This window comes from Lygodium microphyllum, chromosome 5 (genome assembly GCF_053477565.2).
Source record: "Lygodium microphyllum isolate KBCC chromosome 5, Lygodium_microphyllum_v1.1.10, whole genome shotgun sequence".
Taxonomy (NCBI): Eukaryota; Viridiplantae; Streptophyta; class Polypodiopsida; order Schizaeales; family Lygodiaceae; genus Lygodium; species Lygodium microphyllum.
In genome coordinates, this window is record NC_141139.1 from 6794927 (window position 1) to 6807282 (window position 12356).

General features: G+C 37.2%; 1 protein-coding gene across 2 annotated transcripts in view; it reads right to left on the reverse strand.

The window, feature by feature from the left end:
- The window catches only part of LOC148035483 (DNA primase), a 170644-nt gene extending 167066 nt beyond the window's left edge, over window positions 1–3578 (reverse strand). Inside the window, exon 1 of one of the 2 annotated variants that reach the window (XM_087677444.1) lies at window positions 3211–3578. In XM_087677444.1, coding sequence (XP_087533570.1) covers window positions 3211–3301 — 91 coding nt within the window. In that variant the 5' untranslated portion in view covers window positions 3302–3578. The remainder of the gene's footprint in view (window positions 1–3210) is intronic. The other variant, XM_087677445.1, reaches the window with a different exon arrangement.
- Window positions 3579–12356: the final 8778 nt, after the last annotated feature.

Consider the following 12356-nt stretch of genomic DNA (forward strand, 5'->3'; position numbering starts at 1 on the left):
GGATGAGTTTCCTTTCTTAAGGGATACATTGGTAGCTAAAGCCTATTGATTATAGAGCTAGTGATGATGCAGACAAGATCAGGACAGCACACTGTTTTAGAACAGTTTTTATCGTGCCTAATTTTTAGAATTAAGCAGTCTACATGGGCTTAAAGTACTCTTCAAGGGCTTCGTTTTGATATATGGTACGTCTCATTTGGACACTTCTATTAGAAGTTATGGCAGATTTGGTCCAGCAGGGTCTGTTTACACAGCAAGCTGTCTACTTTGTTTTGAGATTATTTGTTGAAGACTTTATAGCTCCATATACTTTTGGAGTACTCCAGATCATGTATATAGCTGAGGCTTACTTCTGTTCTTCAATCTCAGTCCATATAGTTGGTCAGACTTCATTCATTTCCCATTTATAAAGCTGTAAAAACAGAGTAGTACTCTGTTCTATCCATCTTTTTCTAGTCTTCCAAGTTTGTTTTGTAGGACAAAAACTTTTAGGAAAGGATGGATTGTAAGAAGCTGGGAATAAGGATTTAGTGTAAATAATATTGATATTATGCCATGTCACACTGACATTGGTATAAAAGAAGAGGACATGTAATTTTTCATATCTTTTTAACACATTAATACAATTACAGTCCTTCTCTCCCATCTTGCTCACAGCTTCTATGGCTTCTCCCTCTTTCCTGTCTTTCTCTCTTCAAATCTAGTCTTTCTCTCCTCGTCACTCTTCTTCTCTCTCTTCCTGCAATCTTTCTCTCTCTTCTACTGTCTTCTCTCTCCTCTTTCTTTCTCTCTAGTTCTCTCTTTGACATCTATATAATAATCAACCTCAAAGATTTTATCCTTAGTCTATAAGATAGGTGGTACCTTCTTGTCACCTTCAACCATCTCAAACAGAGCTTTACCAGTGGAACTATGCACTGTGTTATTATAAGCAAACTCAACCAATGGCAAATATTGCTCCCACTATGTCTTGTGGTTTAAAACATAGCACCTCAAAAGATCCAAGACTGTGAAATTTGCTCCCTTAAACTGATTATCTGTTTGTGGATGGAAGAACGATAATTTCAACATGATACCCATATTCACAAGCAATCCCTTCCAAAATAAACTAATCATCTGAGGATCTCGATCACTAACAATTAACTCTCGTATACCATGATACTTAAAGATATACTACAAAAACAAGTGTGCCATACGATCAACCTTTATTTTTTTCCTCATCAAAATAAAATGGACTTATTTGCTAAACTTGTAAATGATAGTCTATATCCCATCATTCCCTATAGGTGTCCTAGGAAGCTCAAAAATAAAATTAATTGCAATGCTCTGCCAAGGCCTATTTAGAATAGGCAAAGGTTGCAATAAGCCCCATATCTTTTATCCACTATACTTTACAATCTGACATACGACGTATGTCCTAACAAACTGCTCTATATCATACCTCAAAGCTGGCCAATAAAGAAATGTTTTACTCCCTTAATTGTAGCATCAATGCTTTTATGTCCTGTATACGGATGAGCATAACCTTCAATGATAACTCTAGGCCTCAATTGCTTTGTGACACACAGTCATACATACATCATGAAGCATCAATCTCTGAGCATAAAGTGCTCACAAAGTGCTCATGCCTTTGGCCATTACAAAGCTGATCATAAACATTAGTAAAGTCCGAATCAACAACATATTGCTCTTTCATGGCATTTATCTCACTATGATAAACCATGCTGACAGCTGTAATTTGTGGCTTACGTGACAGTGCAACAACCACAATATTCTTTTTATCATCAATATGTGCAATCTGAAAATGAAACATAGAGAGAAAATTTGTCAATCTCATATGTTTCTCTGATAAAATTGTTTACATTAAAAAGTACCTCAAAGTCTAACGATCTATTTACACTGTAAAATCAACCTACAACAAATAACGTTTCCACATGGGCAGTGTATAAATTACAATCAAAATCTCTTTCTCATAGACCTGCAAATTCTTCTAAGACTGTGGAGAATTCAACTCTCATAAGTCACAACATGGCCATTCTGCATAAGAATAGCTCCAATACTCTTACCACATGTATCACACTGAACAACAAACGAATTCCTCAGATCATACAACACAAGCACAAAATCTAAAGTCATCTTTTTCTTTAACTTTTCAACTGCTGAAATTTTCATTGTTGTCCATCTAAATGACACATTCTTCTTTTGTAAAATATACAATAAAGATGCAATTTCAACGAATCTACAGATATACTTCCTATAGTAAAAACATAAACCCTGAACTTTTATAGGGTCCATGCAATTATTATTAACCAATACAATATACCCAAAAAGTACATTTCATGTAAAAATTTTCACTTTTCTTGTCATTAATAACCAACCTATGCTTATACAATTCATGGAACACATGTCCAAGTGTCTTTTATGCCCTGTTTCATGCTTTGAATAGACAATCATGTCATCAAAGAAAATACCCACAAATCCTCTATGTGGATTTAAGATCAATCTGAGGAATCGGACCAAGGAATCGGAAACCAAATATTTATCATGATCTCGTTCAAGACACAATAATCAATGCACATATGCCATGAATCATCTTTTTTCTATACCAAAATAACTAGAGAATAAAAAGGAGATGAGCTGGATTGAATTAGTATATTTTCTTATAGCTCATTTATCTAACTCATAATCTCTTCTTGCTAGGCTATAAAAACTTTGTAGGGTGTCTTATTAGATGGGCTACACGATCCAATCCATCAATCTAGCAAAGACGTGAAGCAGTGGAGAACAAAAAGGAGATAAACTAGACTGAATCAATATTTTTTCTAACACCTCATTCACTTGACTCGTAATCTCCTTCTCCTCGGCTTGGCTGCACTAACCTTGTAGGGTATCTTATTAGGTGGGCTATATAATCCAATCCAACAATCTAGCAAAGTCATGATTTAACTAATAAAATTCATTCAGCTTGGTAATAGACTTTGCTTTGTGTTTTGCGTTTTGCCTCAAGAAATATGTTCCGAGGAGTCTTATTAAAAGAATTTTTTTCTTCTCTTTGGCCAGCCAACTGTATGTAAATAGTCGGATTAAAGGGATGAATATAGAGGCAAGATGAGGACTTCTAAGACGTTCTGGTGATAAATGATCAGACAAGTAAGACTAGTAATCCTGGACAGCAGCAATGGTAATTTCAAGCTTGTGTTTTATGCTTACGCGAGAGAGGGGACAGGCCGCGGTGGAAGCACTGCAGCAGGCGTTCCACATCCTCGCTTGTTGATGATGAGCTGCCATCACTTGTCTTCATCTTCTTCTTCCTCGCTCTTTTTCATAGCTCCAGCTAGGCGCGAATGAATGAATGGGAGTTCATCAACGTCGTCGTCGTCGTCGTCGTCGTCGTCTTCATTTTTCCCTCCCCCTTTCTGGGTTTCAAATTTGAGCAACATTGCCAATATGACCTCGGGGTGGTGACATCCATCAAAGTGTTATCCGAATTCCACAAATTCGTCCTCTTCAATTCTCTTCTCTCTAAAAATCCAAACTTGTCCAAAACACTCGCATCATCAAGTCTTTATTAGGCAAAAGCGTTGTCAATGAAGGAGGGAGGAGAGAAGGTGCACATGGGAACTAAAGGCCATTAAAAGCAATATTTCCCACAATAGCAGGTGTTGACACATGGCAATCCTCTCCCAAATCCCATACAAATTGATGGGCATGGCAAGCATGCTACATATCCAAACGATCAAGCTGGTCCATCTCAAAAGGTAGGAAGAAATGCAAAATCCATGGAGCTTGACTACCTCGACAATAATGAATGAGGGGATCGACATGTAGTCCATCAAAAAGGAGATCAAGGGTGAGCTTCAATAGTTTTCAGAGAAGAAAAAGATGCAAATCCAAGACCAAAAGAATGTGCACAAGGCACCCATCACATTATCGCTCCAATGGCTCGAGCAAAGGTATGCTAACTTTTCAACTGCTAGAGTTTTCTTCTTCTTCGTGGGGAGAATACCATCAAAGAATGAGGTTCGAGAGGTGGTTCCTCACTACACATACTATCTGAGGGTAACATTGCAGCAATTTAGACTCATTGGCAAAGGGTTCTTTGCACTAATGGTGTAATGTTTTAAAACATTTAAAAAGAAAAAATCATTCTAAAATTACGAATCAAGCCACCACTTTCTCACATCACCATCATCATTGACATCATCACACTCACCATTGTCCACATTAGCATGACCATCTCACACTCACAAAGGACACGCCATCTTGCAAGGCCACACACGAATTGAACTAATGAGGGAAAGCTCGTAAATCTCACACGAGATTGAGTAAAGATCATTGAAATTGGTGAAGGCTAAAACTTATAAAAGTCTTAGCTACTAAGGGTTAAAGGATTCTTTTTTTTTTAAGTTTTGGCACTACCAAAAAGTAAGTGGTAATAGGGAGAGATAGAGGGAGAGAGAGAAAGGGAAGATAGTGTGAGTTACAGAGAGAAATATATATATATATATAGAGAGAGAGAGAGAGAGGGAGGGAGAGCTAAAGGAAGAGAGAAAAAACAAAGAGAAGGAAAATAGCAAGATGGAAGGGGTGTAGAAATTCAAGGATCTCGCTTGAATGTTGGTTCATATTCATCATGCGAAGATCTTCTACCTCAACGAAAGTACTTCACAATTCTCTTCACTTAGATTGCCTACCCTGAAGCAACCTCTCTGCCTCTACCATCTCTCTCCATCACTTTATATCATCACCTTGCTCTTATCATATTCCCTATCCATGGAATTATGCCTCAAATCCTTCGAACATTTTACCATGATCTCATTGCTCAACCCACCCCTCTAAACCAAATTTCTCAATCTCTTAAACCCCACTCACTGTTCGCTCATACATGTTCTCTTGCTTTTACAAACCTCGGTTCAAAGTTCAAGTTCAACAAAGACAAAGAAGGAGAAATCAATGAAGTGTTGACAACAATGGCCCCAAAGCAACGAAGAGTTGGAGCAAAACAAGATGTTACAATGAGGTCCCATCCGCATCAACTTCTATTCAAATGCCATTGGATAGATTTAAAGTAATTTTGATTAAGCCAAATGAATGAATGATTGGTTGATTAAGTTTATATTTAATCAACTATCACTTACAACAATCAAGGGCAAAAAAGAAGCTTATATTTATCTTTGACTATCCTTAAATTATCACGCATTTAGAAGGGAATTACGACTTGTAACATCCTTAGAATATAGGAATGAATTTTCCCATTAGAAACTCGTCACAATTATCCCCTAAAAGATGGAACTACTAGGAGTAAAGATAGATGTCTACTCATGCATGTTGAAATATTACATGCTGACACCTTATATCATCTAGAAGAAAAGGTTATGACCTTTGAAAATACAAAGAGGATTGGGAGGTATCGTATCCTAAAATACTAGGAAGGATTGTCATGTATCGCCTTGTATGATTGTACTCTAAGGGGAAATAAGCTATGAATTGTATCTTCTCTTATGGGATATTCAAAAGAAAATGCTTTGGTTTTGATGGAATGTTTAAGGTATGCTTGTTGCTTTGAAAAGAGATACTTTCTTAGCTGGGAATAGGTCGATTGCCTAGTTTGTGGATTTTGAAAAAAGAGATATTATGCCCATATGGGTAGATTTTTGGATATGACCTAGGTCTTCCCCAAGACTAGTGGTGAAGCCCTTCCCCAAGGGGCTGGAATTGTCTGCCAAACACATGCTAGGACTGCTAGCCCTAGATGTGAGAAGTCTCTTCGTAGGGAGGACATTGAGCTAGCCCTAGATGTGAGAAGTCTCTTCGTAGGGAGGACATTGAGCTAGGATATTGAGCTAGCCCTAGATGTGAGAAGTCTCTTCGTAGGGAGGACATTGAGCTAGGAGGAAACAAGGGTGCCAAGGGGCTCTAGCTATAATTCTTTAGGCATCTAACTCTTGCAAGCTCGAGATGGTCTTCCCAAAGGGGCCTTAAATCTTAAATAAGGGTGAACAGGTAGATAGTGCCCATACACGAGTATCCGAGTACTTTGGGTACGAGTCCTAATGTAAGGGACAAAATACTAGCAAGGCATTGCACCTTGGAGAAGGTGCAAGTAAATATACTACTTATAACTATTTGCAAAGGATTATTTGAAATTGTATTTACATCTATGTCTATGTGAAGAAACATCGTTTTGAAAGGATTAATTAAGGAATATGGTTGTTATATATCAAATTAAATTGTGCAATGACTAATTAGCAAACTAAAGAAAACCTTAAAGGGAAGTGGGTGGCTAGATCCCCAATGGATCCTACCAAAGGCAATGTAGTCTCAATTCACTAAGAGGCTTCCAATGCAACTCAAGTGTTAGATTAGGCATGTCTAGGAAGAGACAAATATTGACTATCCTAGAGTATCATCATTAGGACCCAACCAATACCATTTTAGGAGTTGGAGTTGAGGCTTTATCCTATGGCTAGAGGGGTTGATGCGCATCACCCCCCCTCATTTCTCACCCTCTTTAAACTATGGCAATGGTTTGCTTTGGCCTGAGGGAGGATAGCAATGTAATCACCTTATAAGGCAATTCTAGATGGCTAATAGGAAAATTTAGCATTTAAATTAGGTTTCCATTTTTAGGTCGATCCTTCTAGGGTTGAGGTGTAGCCTCCCTTACGGGGTAGACTCATATAGCTCAAGATTACGAATGTTGGATTATTCTAATAAGTTTCAGACAGCAATAGTCTCGATTACTTCTTGATGGGCTACTAAAATACATGCTATCGATATCCATTAGGTATGCATGTTACAGGTGGGTTCCAAGCAAGAGAGAGATTGGATATTGGGATCAATAGTGGGCTATAGGGGTGATTTTATTTATGTGCTCCCTTGGACCCCTTGCTTCTCCCTACTAAAACACTGGCTCATAAATGCCCGGTGTAGATTGCTAGATCCCACTCTTGTGTGGCTCATTCAAGATGTTGAAGATTACATTAAAGCTCAAGAAAGACACCAAATTGATGGTATTAAGACTCAACTAAGGGCCAAAATTGACGTTGAATTTAAGGGTAACTTCCCTAGTTTCTTTTAGATATTGCAAGCCAAGAAGAAGAGAGAAACCATAGCTATCATCAAAGATGCTAAGGGCATTGTGCATCAAGATGACTTTAGCATCTCTAGGTCCTTTGTGAAGCAATTGTCCTCGATTGTAGGATCGCAAGCTTGCATTCCAAAAGGATACAATGAGGCCGTGAAGAAGCTACCAGAACCCTTTGCTAATAAAGTGAGCCCAAAGACCACCACTCTGATTACCAAATCCTTTACCTATAATGAACTTGAGTATATAATCCAAAAGATGAAAGCGAGGAAGTCTCCTAGCCCTAATTGTCTTCTAGGGGAGTGCTATAGAACACAGTGGAAGACATGTGGACAAGATATATTTGACTTTTCCAATCACCCCAAGAAGACTGGTTTTTAGTAGGATATAGCAATCATGGACTAATCAAGCTTATACCAAACTCTATTGACGAGCTAGCTATCATGTAGTGACATCCCTTGATGATGCTAAATGTGTGCTATAAGATCATTGCAAAAGCAATAAACTTTAGGATTAAGTTCCTACTAGTGCAGGTCATCTACAAAGACCGATATGATTTTATCCATGATAGACACATACATGATGCCATTCTCAATTTGGTGCTCTCTATTGACCATGCATTGGGAAGGGAATGGCCACTATGTCTTGATCAACATGGACATGGATAAGGCCTATGGAAAAATTAGGTGGGACTTTATCTTAGCAACCTTGGGATGGATGGGATATGGGGCCCCTTTTGCAACATGATGAATGGGTTGTTCTCTAATGCAATGGGATTAGTGAGTATGAATGGAGTGGTTTCTCACAACTTCTAAAGCTAAGGAGATTAGTGAGGCAACAGGGTTGGCCCTTGGCACCCCTACTATTTGCTGTAGTGATGACTGAACCCCTACTAAGGATTATCGAATTCAAAGTCCAATAGGGTGCATTAAAGGGCCTCCCCTTCCCTTCCCAGATGATTCTGTATTCTACACATAGTTATTTGCTGATGATAACTTTAATGTAGTTGAAACTACAAAGCAAAATGTTGATGCTCTCATAGGATTTATGAGCTTTTTAGTTTTATTTCTGGATCACTATTTAGCATTAAAAAATAGAGTTACTCCTCATCTCTCTTAATAAAGTCTCAATCTATCAAAAAGAAGGGTATTAAGAAGCGGAGAGAAAGTCGGGATATTAGCACCAATACCCCTTTTGGAATAGCACAAATAAGGAGGCAATTCAAGTTAAAAGAAGAAGAGGTAGTGTGGCTAGAGGAGAATCTAGAAAGGAGGAAGGAAGAATGGCACATGAGTCTGTGTTGCAAGGTGGGCTCCCCAATCCAATCTCTTTGCACAAGGACAGGTAAGAAGGTCCTTCAAGCAATAGGAAGGAAAGAATTTGAGGACAATAAGGATGATATCTTTCTCAAGGTACAAGCTAAATGGAAAAATAGATTCTCGAGGGCCCACTAGAAAACATGGAGATGCAAAATCAGAAGGGTATGTACCTACATGCCCTTCAACAAGCTTAACATGCTACTTTGGAAGGCAGCCACCAAGAAACTTGCAACCAAAGACAAGATTGCTAAGTTTATGAAGATGCCACAGGTGTGCCAGCTATGTGTCAGGTCAAATGAATCAATTACCCACACCCTATGGAGCTGTCCTTTGGCCCATGTAGTTTGGATGAGGATCAAAGCTTGGGTAGCTATTGCTAGGCTAAATGCACACATTAGGATGAAGGGAGCTCTATTTGGAGATCGAGGCACCATTGAAGATGAAACCATGATGCTTTGGCATATAATTAGAGTGGCTACTTTGAGAGCCTTATGGAGTAATAGAAATATGGTAATATGGTGACCATGTTGAAAGGAGCCAAATTAGAACCCCCAACTTTGTGTGGGAAAGTAGTTATGAAATCACTAACATTTGTGAATAGACTTAGGAGAAAACAACATATCTTCAAAGTTGCCTATAAGCTACTGAGGAAGGCCCAACTTTTGACTTGTCCCTCTTAAGTGAATATGTTACCAAGGTTTTGGGAAGCATCTTTTAAGATGCACTTGTATATAACCTCAGACATCAATATCAATACTATTATTTTGCATTGAAAAAATCCAAACTTGTTATTTTATTTTAGTTAAGAAATTATTGATACATGAGGGTCAAAGTTGGATTTTTGGAAAATAAAAGGGTTGTTTTGTTCATTTCCCTTGAATTTATCTAATAATTGCCTCCTCCCGCATGCAATTAGTGTTTTGGCATGCAAACACATACATGCCCACACTCTCACAAGCTTTTCTAATCAATAGGGAAGAAAGGAAGATAAAAAACATGGAGTACTGCATTGTATTATGCATTGAGATAACAATTAATGTTATATCAAACAATTGAGTATGTGTAAAACGGAACAACAAAGGTATGCAAGCAATGACAATAAATAGGTCAATAAAAAATTCCTCTTTAAATGGTAGATAAGAGGCATAGATGTAGTTAGCACTACATGCATTAGGGATGTTGTTCCCATAAGAGATTATATTGCTGATTGCACAAAAGTGGAACTCTTATTGGTCACTTAGCTTACAAATAGGACCTATAGCCTAGTTACACATTCTCCTGAATGGCTGGGATAGTGGCAAAAGTGTCCAACCAAACGTTTACACACTAACCATGCTCAAAATCATCACAACATTGTGGTTGGCACATTGGTTAGATCATTTGAGTGCAAGGTCATTAGCTAGGGTTCAATATCTATCATACCATGTCATGTTTTTTAGTAAAAAGCACTTGTCTTGTTCCAACTTAGGCATGAAGGCGAGCCCCGGGGGGGAGTCCTCCCTACCTAAATCTATTCACAAGCCGTGAAGTGTGGATCCAATCAAACTTTAAACATGTTAGCCGATGCTCTTGTTCTTTTACCACCACTGCCTTGGTCATTTGAGTAGTGTGTAACTAGTCTCAACCATTACCATATTTCTATAGTGATATGTCTAAATACACTTTGGACTTCCAAGACACATTTTCCCCTCTCTAGGTTTTTTTTTTCCATTTTCCTTGTATAAATTTCTATTATTACTTCAAATAATACTTAGTCTTGTAAATCTTCTCAATTGATACCACTCAACTCACTTTGTGTTGTGTGACCTCAAGCTTCTTCTTCTCCAAGACATGTGCATTCCTACAAGCCTATATCCAACGATTGGTATCAAGGTGGCTTCAATCTCCTAGGTAGATTTGTCAATGTTCTCTACTTGATTTCTTCTAATTGGGACGAGATTTGATGAGCATTTGTGAGTAGACAAATACTATGAACATGCATGTAGGGCTTAACATATTTGATTTTCGATCCAAGTTCATTTCAACCTTTGCTTGCACTACTACTAGACTATACATGCTATTTCGTCCTTTTGTGAAAAAAATTTGATAAGCAATCCTTCTTGCATGTAAGAGCCTTTATTGTCTTGTTTATGTTGTACTACATAACATCGATTACTTTTGTGCATTAGGGAAGAGTCTTTATAGTTTGCTTTATGTTGTGCTACACAAAACACGTCAGTTTTGTGCACATTTTCCTCTCTATATTCAACTTTTGCATCAAGTGCAGTCAGTGGTCATGGTTAACAAAAATGATAAAATCCATGTATTAACTATTGAGAACAAGTTGGATGGAAACATCCATCCATTGTGGGCTTATATGATACATCATGTATTGGTTGCAAATGGACTTTAGAATATTATGCATGGAATTAAAGTATATTCTAATGGTGCTTTGGAAATTGTAAGACCAAGAGAAATAAGTGCTATTGAGAATGTTGTAAGTTCTAGTTCCACTCTAGTTAATGTTAGAGCATTGCCACCACCACCTACTCCTAAGCAGATTTGTGGGGATGGTAGAGATTCAAATGCTCATGCCTTGATTGCATCATTTGTTAAATATACTATGATCCCACACATTCACTCTTGTAAGATGGTTAAATATGTTTGTAATACACTTACATATTTGTACGAAGAAAGAAATGAGACATGTGTTTCTTACTTGCATAAGTAATTAGAGGATGGACATATGGTTGAAGTGACTTTATTGATAGGTTTTTGATAAAGATCAAAGATCTTGAGGAGTAATTGATTGTTAAAATGAGATTATTCTAGAAAATTCACTTATACAAACCATTCTTAATGGTCTTCTTGATTATCATTAGTGTTTTGGGTCTATTCTTTGTTTGATGATGAAAGGAAATCTGAATATTTGATCATTTGATAGTTGGTTTTTCTTTTGGAACAATCTCAATAAAACAGGTTTATCATGCATGTTGCAAATTATGCTTTTGTAGCTAATCAAAAAAGTAAAGGAAAAGCTACATTTTCTACTAGTAAGTAGGAACGTGGATATGCTATTTAGAAAAAATAGACCAATAAGGATTATAAGAAAAATGAGGATAAGATCTGTTCGTATTGTAAGGCAAGAGATTATGCCATTAACGATTGTTCTAAACTAGCTATGAAAGAAGCTAGTGTGGGTATTGTAGATGCCTCTCCTTTTAAATCAGGATTTGCAAATGTTGTGCAAGATAGAGAGTTGACATTTATTTGCAACATAGTTATGATTATTGAGTGTCGAAACGATTGTATTTTAAACTATTTTTTGTTGGATTTTGGATGATTTTTATTTGAATTTGTGGTTGATTGATTGGTTTTTCGATGGTTTGTAAGTGTTTTGGAGTATATTGGAATGGGTTGAGTAGGTTTGAGAAGCTCATGATAGTTTTTTATTGAGTTACAATGTGATGCTTAGTCCAATGGTGTATCTGTGTAGTTCTGATGGATCTATATTGCTTTTGTTTTGATCAATCTTCTTTCTATTTGAGATGTTATGATTGTGAATGAGTGGTTTTAAGAATGATTGGGAGTGAGTTGGATGGTTTTTTATAGTTTGGATTGGTTTTAGTTTGACCTGAATGGTTTTTTGTACTTCTTGTTGACCTTCAGTGGATCTTCTATTGTCTTATGTATGCTTCTATGAGATATATGTTTAGCTTGGGGGAGTTATGTAATTTTGGAAATGGAATAATATTGTCTCAAAAGAGTTTGAAGAAGCAAAGAAAGTAGCTGCTGATGATTGAAGTGAAGATTGAAGTCATAATGATAGTAGTGAGCCTTGAGAAGTCACTGTAGTATATATGGTGGTATCCCTTAATATTAGACATACCTCTTTGGGTGTGTATCTATGACCAATAGAGGATTTTTGAGTGTTATTCTCATGTATTCTTGACAGAGAGCACATATAAGAG